This window comes from Vicia villosa, linkage group LG2, assembly GCF_029867415.1.
Source record: "Vicia villosa cultivar HV-30 ecotype Madison, WI linkage group LG2, Vvil1.0, whole genome shotgun sequence".
NCBI lineage: Eukaryota > Viridiplantae > Streptophyta > Magnoliopsida > Fabales > Fabaceae > Vicia > Vicia villosa.
Genome location: NC_081181.1, coordinates 131,621,390 through 131,639,622, shown reverse-complemented (window position 1 = coordinate 131,639,622; position 18,233 = coordinate 131,621,390). Strand labels below are relative to the sequence as shown.

The following is an 18,233-nucleotide window of genomic DNA, read 5'->3' as shown; positions in this document are numbered from 1 at the left end:
AAGACCTAGTTACTCAGGGCTATATTCAAAAAACCCATGACATAGATCATGACACTGCTACATATATAAATAAAATAGCTACAACATCCATATTAAGGTGACTTGCATTTGATCCTCAAGATACAAGAATTCACCTTATAAAAACATTTAAATTGTGAACCAAGGGTTACATATATATACTTAAATGTAGCAAAATCTTCTCTCCATGCTTATATATATACACAAAAGTTCTATGTAGCTGGTACTAAATAAGCTTTATCATTGTTCCGTTTAATATCTTCGACAAAACTCTTCGATTATACTTCAGGACCAGTTGCAAACATGCACACGAGACCGCGAAACACTTGAGCAGAGAGTTGATGTGCCTGAAACATCTCGCCGTCCACATTCCATACACTCGTTGCCAGAAGAAGTGAAAGTAAATGCTGGAGTCTGCGAGTGCTCAGTAAAATTAATAAGCTCGCAATAGAAAAAGGTGGCGTGGATTGGAAAAAAACTAACCTTGTGATGTTCAACAAACTTGAAATTCAAAGGGCTTCCCCCTCTTCTTGTAAGTTGAGTCAGGTGCCTGTATCATTAAACAAACAAACAAAGACGATAAGATTATCAAGAGACTTAAGATCTGTTTGGATTGATTTATTTGAGCTTATCTCCTGACATAAGCATAGAAAGACGACTTGAAAGAGCTTACAGAAATAACTTATGACATGTCCATAAGTTCCTTCCAGCTTACTTTAATAAGCTTTCTAGGATAGCTTCTAAACAGCTTATAGCTTAAATAAAAAAAGTTAGACTTTATTTTATCTTTTGTTAGAGAAAAGAGCTTATACACATGCACTTATGCTATAACCACTTAAGTAAGTTATTTATCCAAACATAGTCTAATATGGAAAAATAGCCAGACAATGCTTACCATAAATAAGAAGCGTGAGGACATTCTTTAATCATTATGAGATTAAGGAAACCATCTGAAAGGTGTGCCTCGGCAACCAAACCATCAGGAGCTTTTTCATTTCTGCAAGAGATTACCGCAACTCCAGCACTAATAAACCGACCTTTGGATTTCACCCATTTTCCCGTTTCTGAATTTAAATGAGGCGTTAGGCTGCTAATTTCAGTGGCTGCATTCTTTGGCGTTTCATTGCAAACTTTGCAGTTAATACGGCAGATACATCTTTCTGATCTGCGTGGAGCTTTCAATCCCCATAACATGCTACTATCACGATTCCTTTTGGGAGTTGGAATGGTTTCCTCTGATTCAACATCTAGGTATGATATTTCTGCCTCATATGACCTGAAAAAAACACGTAGTTCAAAAAAAGATATTTAAAGTTGAGATGATAAGCACCGCGTCATATCCACTTGGACAATACCTGTGTCTTAAAAACACCATTGTTCCAGCATAATCGTAACGTTTGGGACCCATCCAGCGATACTTCTCGCTCTCTGTGATAACATCGCCATAAAATCCATACCTGTTGTCATTAATGTATGCAGAATATAAGATTACTAAATAAATCTTTAAAGTAACCGTGGATTGGTGTGTAGCATATGCAAGATGACATTGCTAGCATGTGTCAAAAGGTAGACATTTACATCGGGTAACAAAACATAAGGAAATTACCCTGAAAAGGAAGCTGCATAGCGCACAAAAGGTTCAACCTCGGATCTCGGAGTTGTTTTCCATCGTACAACTTGAGCTATGTCAAGGTGCACCCTTTTACCAAGTACAATATGCAATGCAGAAGTTATAGGATCTCGGGTTCCAGTTGTACTACAAAATATTCAAAATTTCACAAAACCCAAAATTGTATTAGAAAACTACAAGGATAGACTACATTCATATCTTCGGTTTATGCTGAAGTAGAACTGAAAATTCAAGAATACTAGGAAGAAAAAAAATACCAGATTACAATGGCATCAGTTGAACCTGAGGGAATGATCCCAAATCTAAACCATTCATTAGGAACAGGAAACCCGGGAGCTTTATCTTCCGAATCTTCAGAAGCCATAAAAACAAGTCAAGCATAAAATTGATAATATTTATTTCCTTTTCTTTTCTGTGGTTTTATATTTCTACGAAATTAACTTGCAACTGTATTTGTTCTTTACTATTCTTTCCTATATATCAACGTGCTGATGCAAATTATTTTCTAACTTAATGAAGTTCAGATAAACTGAACTCACTAGGATTCAATATTCTAGACCGAGGTTGGTTTGGACTTGAAATCAGAGGAAGGTGGTCTTCAATTTGACTTGGAGTCTTTTCAAATATTCCATCTTCGTCCGCAGCCAAGGAATCGCCTTTATCTTTAGCCAAATGAACAAAACCTGGAGGAGTTGGTGGGTAGGGAGCTTTAAGCCTGGGAGAAAGAAACCCATTAAGGATTTCATTGAAAAATCCATCACCACCCTGAAACCACCTCGATTAGAAAAATACAATAACTCAAAAGAACATAAGAAAATCACTTGAAAGCAACAAGGAAATTTCAAAAGTGGTTAAGCGAACGACATCTAAATAAAAAACCATGATTTAAAACTTCAACAACACGAAGCCTCGTCATAAACATATCGACAACATTTTGAAATATATATGATTTACTTCAATAACATGAAGCCTCGTCATAAACATATCAACAACATTTTGAAAAATATATGATTTAGTACAATGTAAGAGACTGGAGTTAAGTTCTTACAACAGCTATAACACCATCATATGAGTTAAGCTCCTTATTTGTTATAGATAACATCATATCATATGCTTGTCCTGCTCTCTCAGTCACAATCACCTGGTGAAAAAAGAAAAAATCGATTACTTGGATCCCGTCAACAATCTTATTTGATCATTACTTACTACTTAATATCATGTACTGAATGAATTAAGCATGTTATCCAATTATTATACTCAGCGGCATGAAAGTAGGCCTTTTAATGCCAAAGAAAGCTAGGCCAAACAGCCCCTCAATATGAGCGTCGTAGACAAATACAGCTGATTGGACTTAAAAACATATTTCAACATTTTATCAGTTGCTATCCATTCAGGAAATCATACGAGATGCTAAAGTTTCACCTTCGTTTCTACTTTAGCACGTGAGAATATCGGAGCCACAGCTTCCCAGTTTCTACGGCCATTACTCTTCCCACTCCTTGGATGAACAAAAACCTAGTGAATCAGAAACAATATCTGGGAAAAGTTCATTTTAACTAATCAATGAAAATAAAAAGCAAAATTATAAAGCAAGTGTTTGTCCAATAGCATACCAGAAGATTCCGCGGTCTACCGGCTTCCAGTTTCAACAATTCATTTAGTTGATTTACCCACGTTTCACATGTTTGCAAATTTTCATGACCGAAAGTATATTCAGTCAGGATCCACTGCGAAGGTTGATTCTTGCTCCTTATAAAACCATGCACAGTACACGTCTATGCATATTATTCAACTCAACCTTGTCATGTTCAAGAACACCCAGTTTACCTAAGAACAATTTTCAAAATGTAAGCTTTAACAATAGTATAGATTATAGAATAACGTAAAATTAATAGAAAGTGCATAACTCTTCCTCCGACGGCGGAGACAAATCAACATCAGAGAAGCTTTCCGCCGGCAAATCTCCGGATAAGATGCTGGAGGTTTCCTCGTTGTATAGGAGATCATCATCGAGGAAGAAGTTGGAGTAGGAGAGCGACATCGCAGTGGAGGAATTTAGAGATTTAGGGTTTCAAAATTGATTTCTTCGATTGGGAAGTTGGGAGAAAGAATTGGGAAGTTGGGAGAAAGAACGAGAAGAAAGAATTTGAAGAAAAAATATAATTTGTGTTTAAAATAAATTATCATCTAATAAAATAAAAAAAATAAAAGTTAACTTTAATTTGTAAAATATTATTAAATGAATGGGGACTTATATGCAATAATTAAAAGTTTTTTTTTAAAATGGGTCCCACAGTAAAGTTATTTTACCATAGAGCTGATGTGGCTTAGTTTAACTTAGAATTAATTAGGGTTGTTAGGGCTTTAATTCTATTGGTCAATTGTAGTGACTTCACCACTGAAGTCAATTTGATTACTGCACCATAGAAGCTCCCTTTGATTTATCCTGCCTTGCAAACTTTGGGTCGAAAAATAAGTTTAGTCTGTCAACTTGATTACATCCGGCTTCCCTTTATCGGCTTAACTATAGAGTTTTGGGCGGACTACAACTCAAACTTTATTAACACAACCTTAAAATGATCGAACACGTATAATAATAAAGTCATAGTTTCATAGGAAGTTTTTTTTTCAAATATTTATTGATAAAATGTAGATAAATAAATTGATCATAGTAATCAGCGTCTATGTACAATTTATATTTTCAATTTAGAATTCGGAGAGAAAAATAAAACATAAATTTTGGATTTGTTTGCTGTTAACTATTTTTGCATTGAGTATTATAAAATGAATCTATATATCTATTTTTTTGTCAGAGGAGAAAAGAGGCTCATCCTTTTACCTTTAGATCTTCAACTCTTTTGTTGAAATCTTTAATGAAAGTATCACTCTAAAGTAATCAATCTCAAAAAATATTTAGTGATGAGTTTTGAAAAACAAACTTAAAGTAGAGAAAATATGCAAGTTTCATAATAAAATAAAAGAATGAAGTTTATATTTATATTAGTAGGGTTTAGACTTTAAAGAATGCAACAAAAAAAAAACAAGAAAAATTGAGAGATATTTAAATCATTACAAAGTAGAGAAATATTTACACTTTTAAGAGGTAAAATTTCAACTATTAGTCTATTAGAAAAAAATAGAAATTCAATTCAATTTTTCTTAATTAAATGAATTATAGGATTTGTTGAGAAGAAGTTCCTATAAAGATTGAATCAATTATAATCAATATAGAATAATGTCCGTGCAATCCTGTCTAATGTGAATCAGTTCAATTGTCCCGATGATTCGATTCAAAATTAAAAAATTGTCTGAATTGAATCATTAAGAAGAAAATTGAAACAAAAATCAAAGTGATTCTATTCTTGATTCAATTCATACAAACAAAATCTTTTTACACTATAATTCATTTAACTAGTGTTGAAAAAACAAGGTTTTATATGCATGAATACTTTCCAGAAATATGCAATGAGAACAATAAAACATTAGAAGAAATTTAAACATAATAAAAAACTAAGTATATAACTAAAAATCTGACTCAAAACACTAATCCAAATTTTAAATCTAAATACATAGAGACAAACATTCAAATACTCCAATTTTTTATGAAACATAAAAATTTAAGGAGTGCAGAAGCCTCACATTTCTCCTGAATTTGTGCTTACTTTTAAATCGAACTTTGAGAAGAAAAACAATTCTATCTATGAGAATATTAGTAAAAAAGAAAGAAGGAAAAAACACCTAAGAAAGAGTGGTCAAATTAGAATCACTCATAACACATTAAAACAAAAAGAAAATATTCAATGCAACAAAACTATGAAAAAGGAAGGGAAATAACTTATCAACAGCGATTAAGGAAAAACAAAAAAATTCTGCTATGCATCAGCATTCAGCACAACACTCTTTGATACGCTGTCCAAACACTGCTCTTCAGATGCCATAAGCCGCTCGAAACTCTTCTATACGCTGATCCAGACACTCATTAAAACGCTGCTCGATAGACACACGATACTCTTCGATATGCTGTATCTGCTCCTTGACATGCTGCTCTGTAGCCGCGCGATACTCCTGGATACGCTCATCTATATACTCATTGCAACGCTGCTCTGCAGCCGCACGAAACTCCTCAACAGGTTGACCTCGCTCCCAGAGCAGAGACAACGTATGAGTCTCAAGTTGCTGTTCCAGAACAGTTGGTGGCCTCTGTCCTGAAGGACGAGGAGGAATCTCCATTCCAAGATATGACTTCATTCTTGGATCAGTTACCAGTTTTCCTGTTCCATAAAGAGGAACCAGTTTCTGTTCTTTCACCATTGCTTTGCAAACAGGACATCCTTGAGGACGAGAACGATGGTGTAACCACCTGTAAAGACATGGCCAACAGAATAGATGACCACAGAGTGTCACCACTGGATCCAGAGGAAAATCCAAACAAATGTTGCATTCGAAATCACCGGCATCCTTGGTGGAACTTTTACCCGAAGAACATGATGGATTCGGTGGTGCAGTCGCTGATTTCACTGATTCTCCAAAGCCACTCGACATTGGTCTAAAACCCTAAAATCACAATGAGAAAGAAAGAAAGCTGCGATTGCGTAGAGAAAAAGACAACAAGAAAGAAAGTTGTGATTGCGTTGAGAAAGAAAAAATTACCGGAAGGGGAATGTTGGAGTGAAAAGCCCTAAATTGGCTACTCACATGCTTCCTACATTTTCTTTTATAAGCCAATTTTATTTTTTAAGTTGATTTAATAATTAATGTATCTAATATTCATATAATCTAAATACATTATAAAATAAATTTTGATTATAAAATAGAATGGAGAGAGTAATCTCATAAAAAAAAAGAAGAGTAAACCTTATGAAAGTTTTTAGATTGTTCTTAGAAATCTTGGGGCTTCACTCATCTATATTTTGGTCTAACATTTTTTTCTACTTTTATTTATTTATTTATTTATTTATGGAAACTTGCTTCCTTTTTATTAAATTGTTATTCTTTTAGTAAATTAAATTGTGAAATTATTTTTTATTTTTTTATTTTCTTTGAAAACAGTCCTTCTCAAACAATAATCCTTTAAAAGTATTTATTATAGATTGTTGAAAAATATGAAAATTGATTAGAATTGACATGATACGACTAAGAAATTTGAAAGAGATCTCAATATAAAATTTTAGACTATATGTTTCTAATATTTTTCAATGTAAAACTCTAAAATAGAGATTATTGATTTAGAAAATGTTAGGAATTGATTTTCTACTTAATAAATCTACACTACTAAAAATATTACATTTGGTTAAACAATTTTACATCAGGTATAAAGATAATTGATGTGAAAAATATATGTCAAAGAATTTTACATCAGGTTTTATAATAAATTGATGTGAAAAAAAATTGATTTTAGAGATTTTACATCAGACGTTTAATGGACATGAAGGGAAAAATAAAACAAAAATAAAAAACCAATACACGGTGGCATAACCGTAAATAAGCTGAAATTATTTTATAAAGCCTTTTACATCAGGTGCTAAACGGCTCGATGGGAAATATATGGTTTACTGGGCTTTTACATCAGGTGCTAAACGGCCTGATGGGAAAAGTAGCGCATAATGGGCTATTACTTCAACCCATATATTACCCGATGGGAAAAGTCTCTCCCACTATTTCACTAAACCCTAACCTCACAAAACATTTCCCAAATCTTTTTCTTTTCTTTCACCGCACGACCTACTCCTTCAAGCTAAACACAATCGGGAAATCCAGCGAATCAATACCTGCAAACTTCAAACAACAACTACAAACAACGCTGACGCGAACTCTCTCCGTCTCAGATCCTCTTCCGATTAAGGCCCATCGGACCTCCATCATCAGCCGCCTCACGCACCACCTTCGCCGTTTCTGATCTCTTCCAGCACCGTAAACACCGCACGAAGCCGCGACCTTACCTCCGGCGAACCACCGCCATCTCAACCGCAAATCACCATTCCGGATCCATTCACGCAACAACTCCGACTCGCTACCCGTCACTCACCGTTAGTTTTCTTCTGTAAGTTATTTAATTTTTATATTTATATATTTCTTGTCGTAACTCCTGCAAGCTAAACACCTTCTGGTTTTACTTTATTTATTCTATTTTATTCTTTGCCGATGTGAACAGGAGGGTTTGAACCTTCAATTTGTATGCAGTAGTATTTATACTAATGATGTATTGTTGATTTGTAGATATCAATTTTTGGTTCTGATCTTCTTGTAAGCATTATATGTATAGTTTTCTACAAATTTGGTTTTATTCATGTTTATCCTATTTATACTGATGATGTATTGTTGTTTTATAGATATCATGTTTGTAATAATCGTCTACCAGTCTTATGAATATCCTATTATTTGATTGCTGTTAGTGAATTGAATTGGAGTAAATTTACTCTCTTTATCATATGATTAACGCCCCAGTTAATATCCTATTTTTTAACTACAGATCAGTTGAGATTAGACTATTAAAAATTTCCTCTATTGAGTAAACATAAATTTTACTGTGGCCTCTAAAAGTGGTTAGAAACTGAAGATTAGACTACTCATAGTGATCAACTCTACATTGTATTATTCTATTTATACCAATAGTTCTATAGGCATAAATAGATAGTTTGTAAACTGATAGTAAGGTGTGAATTGTTTTATTAAAATTGTTATTTAAATTTCTTCTAGTATTCTTTGGTTGAATAACATTTAGATCATTAAGTTTAATTTAATATGATATAGAATGCAACATTTAGATCACATGCGAAGTTTATTAAAATTGTTATTTAAATTTCTTTTAGTGTTTATTTATTTTTTTTAATATTCTTGGCAATGGATTTTGGATTATTTTCCATGTTAACACTTGCTATATGATGGCCATATGCAGTTTTAAAATTCCGTAACAACTGATATATTGTGGTGGAAAGGCCTTACTCGAATTTCGGAAGCTAAAGGATATATCAGAGAAGGAGATAACAAGGTATACTTGCTTTAACAAAAAAAAGTTATACTTACCTTTTGATATTAAAATACCATGTTCATAACTTTAATTGTTGAAATTCTTGATGATAATATTATGATGATAACATTATAATGTTATATATCTTGTGACTTGAGTTTTCTATACGAAGTTAAATACATATCTGGTGGAATAAATGAGTACTAAAGCTAAACATGAAATAATTTCATTAGAAATAATGTATGCACCCCCGCCTTTTGGACAAATTTTTAATGTCAATTATAGGCGTCATAATGATTTAATTATGTATGCATTAATTTCGGAACATAGGTATGGATCGTAGTTGGATGAGAGCTAATCGATTAAGTGCTGAGTACGAACATGGAGTGATGGAATTTCTACAGTTTGCTGAAAATAATGCTAAAAAAGATCTTCCTCCTCCTAAAAGTAGTACTGAAGAAAGTCTTCCTACATTTATTCTCTGTCCGTGTGTTCGTTGTGCAAATCGAGAACCAAAACTTAGTAAGAAAGAAATCATGAATCATCTAATTTGTAAAGGAATTTGTCAAAGTTATACACAATGGATATGGCATGGTGAAGTAGTAGCAGCGTCAAATGTGTCCCAAATAGATAATGTTAGTGTAGAAATGGATGATCGTCTGGAAGACATGATGCGTGATATTGGACAAGATTCGTTTAAGAGGGCACAAGCGTATGATAGCTTATGCATTGACAAGGATACACCTTTGTACCCGGGATGCACAAATTTTACACGTTTGTCAGCCGTGTTAAAATTGTTCAATCTTAAGGCAGTTAACGGGTGGAGTGATAAAAGTTTTACCGAATTGCTTGAATTGTTGACACAAATGCTTCCAGAAGGTAACGTACTACCAAGTCGTTATTATGAGGCGAAGAAAATATTGTGTCCGATGGGTTTGGAGTATGAAAAGATACATGCATGCCCTAATGATTGCATATTATACAGAAAAGAGTATGTAAACTATAATCATTGTCCGAAGTGCAAGGCGTCACGCTACAAAAAAAGAAATGGTGAATCTAGTGATGATGAGGAAGTAAAAAAGGGTCCTCCTGCGAAAGTGGTATGGTATCTACCGATCATTTCAAGGTTCAAGAGATTATTCGCTAATGCAGACGACGCAAAGAACCTTAGATGGCATGCAGAAGAAAGAAAATGTGATGGAAAAATTCGCCATGTAGCTGATTCTTTGCAATGGAAGAAAATTGATTATTTATTTCCAAATTTTGGCAAAGAGTCGAGAAACCTTAGACTTGGACTTGCTACTAATGGAATGAATCCGTTTGGTAATCTAAATACTAACCATTCTTCTTGGCCTGTTCTTCTGATGATTTACAACATATCTCCTAGGTTGTCCATGAAGCGTAAATATATTATGTTATCCATGATGATTTCGGGTCCAAAACAACCAGGAAATGACATAGATGTTTATCTAAGTCCACTGATCGATGATTTAAAAGTGTTGTGGGAGGAAGGGGTGGATGTTTTTGATGCGCATTCTGGTGAACAGTTCAATATGCGTGCCATGTTGTTTTGCACCATCAACGATTTTCCGGCATATGGCAATTTGTCTGGGTATAAAGTTAAAGGGCATAAAGCGTGTCCTATATGTGAAAAAGACACATGTTACCATCAGCTTGAAAAAGGAAAGAAGACTGTTTATCTCGGGCATCGAAAATTTCTAAATCGTTATCATCCATATCGTAGATTGCGGAAAGCTTTCAATGGGGAACAAGAGCATGGTGTTGCTCCAAAGCCCCTAACTGGAGAGGAAGTTTATCAACGACAACAGGGCATTACTGCTGTCTTTGGAAAGTACCAAAAGCGGCCCATTGTGAAAAATATATGGAAAAAGAGGTCGGTTTTCTTCGATCTTCCATGTTGGTCTAGTCTTGAGGTAAGACATTGTATTGATGTGATGCACATAGAGAAAAATGTATGTGATAGTGTAATCGGAACACTTCTCAACATTCAAGGCAAGACAAAGGATGGTATTAATGCTCGTCTAGATTTGGGCGTGATGGGTATACGAGAAGAGCTAACTCCACAATATATAGGTACCAACTATTTGTTCAAATTAAGCTATCCTTACCTTTTGATATTAAAATAGCATGTTCATAACTTTACTTGTTGAAATTCTTGATGATAACATTATGTAGGTAACAAGACGTATCTGCCTCCTGCCTGCTACACTTTGTCGAAAAAAGAGAAAACAAGTTTTTATGAGTGTTTAGAAAGTATCAAAGTGCCGCATGGTTACTCATCAAATGTCAAGAGGCTTGTATCGGTTAAAGATCTCAAATTAGTTGGCTTAAAATCTCATGACTGTCATGTCTTAATGCAACAACTACTACCAGTGGCTATTCGTGGGATATTGCCTAACAATGTTAGGAAGACTATAACTAGGTTGTGCCTGTTTTTCAATGCAATTTGTTGCAAAGCCATTGATCCATTAAAGTTAGAAGATTTGGAAAATGAGGCTGCAGTTATCTTGTGCCAATTAGAGATGTTTTTTCCTCCTTCATTTTTTGACATTATGGTTCACTTGATTGTTCATCTAGTAAGGGAGATTAGATTATGTGGTCCAATTTTTTTACGGTGGATGTATCCAATAGAGCGATACATGAAGATCCTAAAAGGGTATACCAAGAACCCACACCGTCCGGAAGCATCGATTATTGAGAGGTACATTGCAGAAGAAGCAATTGAGTTTTGTTCTAATTATTTGTCGGAAGTGAATGCTGTAGGGGTTCCCAAGTCTCGTCATGATGGAAGATGTGAGGGTGTGGGTACACAAGGTTTAAAGATCAAGAGCTTAAGTATTGATGTGGTTGTTCAAGCGCATTTGTATATATTGAATAACACGGATGAAGTTCAACCTTACTTATCTGCTCACAAAAGCATCATAAAGAAAAAGTACCCCAAGATGAGTGAAAGAGGGTTGTTAAAAGAGCATAATAAGAGTTTCTCTAAGTGGTTTAAAGAAAAAATTGCTGGTGATGATAGTGCTTCAAAAACAATTAAGTGGTTGTCCTATGAGCCTAAATGTAACATATTAACTTGGAGTGGATACGATATTAATAAAACTTCCTTTTATACAAAGGCAAAGGATGACCGTAGTACCACGCAAAATAGTGGGGTTATGATTGTGGCCGAGTCCATGCACTTCTCTAGTGCTAAAGATAACAACCCGATTATGGCATCTACGCCCTACTTTGGGGTGATTGAAGAGATTTGGGAAGTTGATTATGTTGTGTTTAAAGTTCCTGTATTTAAATGCAAATGGGTTGATATCAATAGTGGTGTAAGAATTGATGAATTTGGAGTTACACTGGTTGATCTTAGCAAGTTAGCTTATGCGGACGAACCTTTCATCATGGCATCTCAAGCAAAACAAGTTTTTTATGTCACAGATCCTTCTAATAAAAGGTGGTCAGTTGTTCTGCAAGGAAAGGTGCATGATAGTGATGAAAATCAAGATGCGAATCTTGATATTTCAGAAACTCCTCCTTTCTCAACAAATGTGCCTACCTTCATTGAAAAAGATGTAGAGGATGATGTGCATGCTATTCGCATAGATCATGAAGAAGGGATATGGGAGAACTAGTAAGGTGTTTTATAAGTTATTTTGTGCCTAATTTTATGTGTCATCATTTTTATCTTGTGCTTAATTTTATGTCTAATTGTTTTTATCTTGTGTTTAATTTGATTTCTAATTATTTTTATTTTGTTTAAACAGATACATGGCAGATTCAACCGACAAGTCCTCTTCAACTGGTAATCCTAATAAAAAAAGAGTTAGAGGTCCAACTATGATGAAAAAAATTGACAAAGTTCATCAATCGGGTGAAAAGCTACAGGTCGAGTTTGATCAAAGAACCTATGAATGTACTGGTGTTGGTAAAAATGCTGCAAGTTTTAAGAGTTATATAGCATCTCTTGCTCGGCAGAGATGTTGTATTTTGAAAGATGAGTGGAAAGACATAGATAATGGGATAAAAGATGCTATATGGGTTGATGTTCAGGTATTTTAAATTCAACACTTTATTATATTTTATAATCACGTATATACTAACAACATATGCCATATATTGCATGTGTAGGCTCATTTCACTATTCCAGATTGGTGTGTTAAAGACAAGGATGGTAAAATTAAGGATCCGTTGAAGAAGGAATGGATTAAATATGCGGGAGAGAGATGGAGAGGTTTTAAGACACAACTCACAGACGAATATGTTAATAATCCCAAAAACGATCTCGCTCCTGCAAATGTCAGGTATCCATATATTAACAAAGAAGTATGGGAAGAGTTTCTGAAGTCTCGAGATACCCCCGAATTTAAGGTTAGTAGGAGTTATATTTGATTTTTTTAAATTTTTTTTTATTATGTTTAGTAATAACTTTATGATTTTATAATTAATAGGAAAAAAGTCGAAAGGGTAGGGAAAATGTGGCTAAGAATGTATACCCTCATGTATTATCTCGTGGAGGGTATCGCATGCTTGAGGAGACAATTAAAAATGAAAAGAAATCATCGAGAGATGATTCTACATTAGATGATAATGGTAGTCCATCTCCAACGTCACGCCATGAGTTATGGAAGAGAGCACGACAAAAGAAAGGGGGAGAATACACATCAAAGTCTACACAAACTGTTGTAGAGAAAATTGTCAGTAAATTTTGGAAATTATTTCAAGTATCATTATATTTGTTATTGATAAAAAATATTGAAATTAGTTGTGGTTTTTGAATTTTGTAGGACTCTCTAGTTGAAGAAGCTGAAAAAGGTGTCTTTGTTCCACATGGACGTAACGATATCTTAACAGCGGCCATTGGAACATCTGAGAAAGGCGGTCGTGTTCGTGGTGTTGGAAAGCACCATAAACAAAGCACTTACTTTGGAAGGTCGTCTTCACGTCAAGGACAACATATAGATGTAACTCAACAACTTGAACAACTTAGAGCTGATTTTGATCAAAAGTTGGCTGAAGAGCGTAAGGCAATGCACCAATCTTTTATGGAGACACTTAAGTCTATGGGTTTATCGCAAAGCACAGATGATAATAAATGCATTGAAAAAATGGAAGTTGTCGAAGGAAGCGGAAAGGGAAGTTGTTCAGCTGCAAAGGGAAGCACAAAAGGTGTGGAAGTTGACGATGTTCAGAAATTGCTACTCATGGTTGTGAAAATGGCTGACAGACACTTGGAAATCGAATTAAGTCATTGTAAATCTGCCATTAATTTTTATGTATCAGCTAAGTGTATCAGAGAGCTTTTGGTGGGTTTTCATTGGCTTGACGTGTCTATTTTGCAAGTTTGGTGCACGTAAGTACATTTTCTTTTTTTTATTACTTTCAATATCTATTAATAGGATATATATATCTCATCACTTCGAATCTAATGTTTATTTTAAAATTATTTAGGTATTAGTAAGGGTTTAATGGATATGCACTGACAATGTAAAATAGTTTTACACTGTCATCCAATAGAAAATAAGTAGTCTGTCGTGTCACTAAAAATTGTGACCGCAAACGTGATTTCTCAAATTGTGATTTTTTTGGATTTATCTATGGTATCATCTTAATGTATTAAACCTTAGATGAATTGATTTTTTAACAACCAAAATTTTAATGTTATACACCTTATAAGCTCTAGAGCATTTAGAGTATCTTAACAAGACACACTTTTGTGTATTTTAATCAAACATGTTAAGGAGCTCTTTGGTGTTTGGCACATAAGCCTGAATTGATGGAAATGTAAAATGTTGGATTGTCTATCTTTTTATAATTAGTTAAGAATCTTATGAATATAGACATGAAGTGTTAGTGCAATATTTTTTTCATTGATTTTGATTTTGGCCATTTCTTGTAGATATATATTTTTCTTTTATACAACTCCAATTGTTGTAGAGTTCTAGGATGAGAGAAATCATGAAAACTATTATTTTCTTCACAATTTTTTTCAAATTCCGCATAGTGATCATTTATAATGGTTGTAATTTTTAAGTCTTTTCCAACTTGCACTTCTTTACAAAATAGCGAGAACACATAATGAGACTCATCCTTGCATCTTAGGACTTTTACCCAAGTTCATATACTATTGTAATCAACTATGACTAGTATATACTTTTGTGATGTGAGTGTGAGATAGAAGTCTCACATTGCTTAAAAAATAAAGGTTGATCATTTTATAAGTGAGATGACCTATATACCTAATGTCTTAAAGTTTCATGTGAAAGTGTGGTTTCTCTCTTATTTATGTGGTTGTTATTTGCCCAATATAGATGTTTCCCTCATGACCCATCAATGATATCTCATCCAATAATTTAACTAAGAGATAGGCTCCTTGTATTAAGAGTGGTGGTGGTTATGTGGCATGTCTTGTTGAAGTGCATGTGATGTGGTAAAGGTTTCAATGGAGTTACAAGTGTATGTGGATGAAAGAACTTCTACTTGAAGGAGATCATATAAATGGATGGACTCACACTTGAGAGATAAATTATTGTGATTCATGTGTGAGTTATAAGTTTCACATTGATTGAAAAAGTGGAGATTAAACACTTCATAAGTGAGAGGATCCATACCTAATGCCTTAAGGTTTTTGGGTGAATGTGTGGTGTCTCTTTCATTTGTGTGGATGCTATTAATCCAATATAGATGTCTGTCTCATGATCCATCACATATGCCTTACAATTGATTGATGACGTTTTTATTGACCCAAACAAATCTAGTGGTGTATATGATGAAATAGTATTTTTGGAATTAGAAGAAGTTTTCACAAGTTCCCCTTTTTGACATGCCTCTCAAAGAGTGTCAAAATGATACTTCATATTAGGCAAGCTTATCATAAGCTAAAGACACGGTTAATTATTAATCAAGTTCAGTACAAAGTCACCTACGTCCGGAAGGCATCAGTTTAATGAAAGTAAATTCAGTAATCAGTAGTCAATAGTACACGACAGTCTCATCTGAAATCTCCTAGTTCAATACTCTTTTCATAATTTTACCCATGAATATCAATCCAGACTCCCTTTAAATCTTAGATCCCTGACACTTTCACTCAAACACTTTCCTAAGTGTTTGTACAATTACATAAATATATGGCATGATAAAGCAGCGTAACAAACAAATACTATATTCTTCTAACTTATGAAAGATATCCTCATAATAGAGTATTACAAATCCAAAATAAAGACTAAATAAAAAACTATAAAATAATAAGATCTAATATACAAGGTATGAGTCTTCACATGAGATAAAACCTCTCGTTGAATGGAAACAACACCCAAAATAAAAGCCCTAGTAGGGGTGTTCGCGGTTCGGTTTGGATCAATTTTAAGGAAAAAAACTCATTTGATTCAAAGATAAATTTACTATCGGCTCGGTTCGATTTTGGATGATATATTAAAAAAATAATCTGATTCAATTTAATTTGGATCGATTTAATTTGATCGGTTTTTGAATATTCAAAGTATAAATTATATTTTTATTAATATTAGAAAAATACTAATAAATCATAGATTTGAGATAATATATAACATATACTGTATTGAAAGTTGATATTACAAAATGAGAGGGATTGATTATGGTTGAAATAATAAAAATAAATAGTTAAAACAAACTAATAAATATAATAAAAAGTAATTATCATCTAATAATAAATTCACGTAACATATCATTCTAATAAAAAAAGTATAAAAATATATACATTCGGTTCGGTTTGGATCGATTTTGAAAAATCAATCTAAAATTTGATTCGAACCAAGCGGTTTTCACAAAATGACATCCAAACACATTCAATAAATTTCAGTTTTTGCAGTTTTTCAATTTTTTTAGATCGGTTTGCAGTTTTTATTTGAATTGGTTTGGATTTGACCACCCCTACCAATAGGGTTTTGGCACGAAAACGGTTGGTTTTCAAAAATCTCTAGAAGAATCAATCTTCATAAGACTCACTACAAAAAATAAGCTTTGTAGCGACGTGATTCCCATGCCACAAAATGGAATATCATATCATAACACAAAATTAGCGACGTGGACATATATGTCGCTTGGGAGAGCGTGGCAACTTGGTTGTGTCATGATTCTCACGTCACTAAATAGTGACATGGAAATCACGTCGCAACGTGATGCACAAACACCAACCTATTTTTTCTGTTGGAACAGACAGCGCCATGAAAAAGCAGGAAGGCACAGAACACAAAGAAGTTTTGTGACGTGGTAAACATGACACAAGTTAGCGATGTGGTAATCTTTTCACAAACTTTCTGATCAATTTAAGAGAGAAGCGACGTGATACACATGTTACAAATTAGTGACACGTATAACACGTCACAAACGTTAATTTTTAAAATAAAAAAAATATTATTATTATTATAAAATAGGTTTTACTATTAATATTTTTTATTCAAAATTAATAAATATTAATAAAAATATTTATTTGATTGAAATGATAATAATAAACAACATGCTATAATATAATAAACAAAATGCTAAAATATATTGAATTTATGATATAATAAACAAAATGTTACATAAAATTAAATTATCCTACACAATTTCAAATTTATATAAAAATAAAATTAATCCTAAGGGTCATCTGGATCGGGAAAATCCTCAAAGTTCATATCTTCATGATCATTCTCTCGCTCATTTCCAACCACTCATACGTTTCCACCAAACGGTTGACTACCACTTCTTTATTGGAATTGCATAAATAAACGCATTTGCTGCTCCATCTCTGCTTGCCTCTTCGCCATTGCCTCTATTTGTTGTTGTTGCCCCTCCATTTGCGCTTTTAGCGCCGCCTCACGTTGCGCTTACTCATCCATTTGGGCTTTTAGCGCCGCCTCACGTTGTGCTGACTCACGTCTCGCCTCAGTTAGGGCCAATTGTCTTATTGTTTCCATTACTTGTGGTGTCAATTGTGCTGGACGTGACGATCCTTCCCCATCTCTAACTCTTTGAAATAAAGTTCTATCCCCACTTCTCAAGCTTCCCGCCAAATTTCCACCACCAAAAAACATCCATTAGGCCCTTTTCCGCCAACGACTTCATTCCATATATAAAAATCAACATCTGGATGAAGCGGCTCTCCTTCTCTAGGAGTATATTTGGGATTATTGACCAAAAATGTTACAAGCAATGTTTGATAATCCTCCTACACAAAAAAAAATTAAGTATTTAACTTAAATTAAAATATATTAAATAATAAAATGAAAATTAGTTGTCATGTGATTTTTATGCCACAACATCAGAATTGCCACATGAAAATTACGCCGCAACTTTTTTAGTTGCCACGTGAAAATCATGCCACAACTTTTTTAGTTGCCACGTGAAAATCACATCACAAAATTGCCATTAAATATAAAAAAAATATAATAAAAATTGAATAACTTACCAAAGCTTTTCGTGTATGCTCATCAACATATTCACCCGATTTTTTTGTCCGAGTTTCTTTAACCAGCTCGACCATCAGTGGTTGTCTCCCTAACCTCTTAGCCTAAATAATAAAATTAACTTTAATTAAAAACAAATAATTAATCAAAACATAACTTTAAAAAGTGGTAATAATTACCATGC

The 18,233-nt window shown here is 33.7% G+C and overlaps 2 protein-coding genes and 1 pseudogene across 2 annotated transcripts; 1 reads left to right on the top strand and 2 right to left on the bottom strand.

The window, feature by feature from the left end:
• Window positions 1-42: 42 nt before the first annotated feature.
• LOC131650034 (ceramide kinase-like) lies at window positions 43-3,689 on the bottom strand (annotated as a pseudogene).
• Window positions 3,690-5,575: 1,886 nt separating this feature from the next.
• LOC131650033 (uncharacterized) lies at window positions 5,576-6,190 on the bottom strand. Its single transcript, XM_058919775.1, has one exon. It carries the CDS (start codon window positions 6,188-6,190, stop codon window positions 5,576-5,578), a length of 615 nt encoding a protein of 204 aa, XP_058775758.1.
• Window positions 6,191-8,947: 2,757 nt separating this feature from the next.
• Window positions 8,948-12,259, top strand: LOC131650032 (uncharacterized). The gene is made up of 3 exons (XM_058919774.1): window positions 8,948-9,715; window positions 9,854-10,709; window positions 10,812-12,259. The coding sequence occupies exons 1-3, from the start codon at window positions 8,948-8,950 to the stop codon at window positions 12,257-12,259; spliced, it is 3,072 nt and encodes a 1,023-aa protein (XP_058775757.1).
• Window positions 12,260-18,233: the final 5,974 nt, after the last annotated feature.

Bases quoted from the DNA above. Each gene is read 5' to 3' on its own strand.
- LOC131650033 (XM_058919775.1), bottom strand. From the start codon at position 6,190: ATGTCGAGTGGCTTTGGAGAATCAGTGAAATCAGCGACTGCACCACCG.
- LOC131650032 (XM_058919774.1), top strand. From the start codon at position 8,948: ATGGATCGTAGTTGGATGAGAGCTAATCGATTAAGTGCTGAGTACGAA. The intron at 9,716-9,853 runs GTATGGTATCTA...TTGCAATGGAAG, and splicing joins AGGGTCCTCCTGCGAAAGTG to AAAATTGATTATTTATTTCC. The intron at 10,710-10,811 runs GTACCAACTATT...AACATTATGTAG, and splicing joins GCTAACTCCACAATATATAG to GTAACAAGACGTATCTGCCT.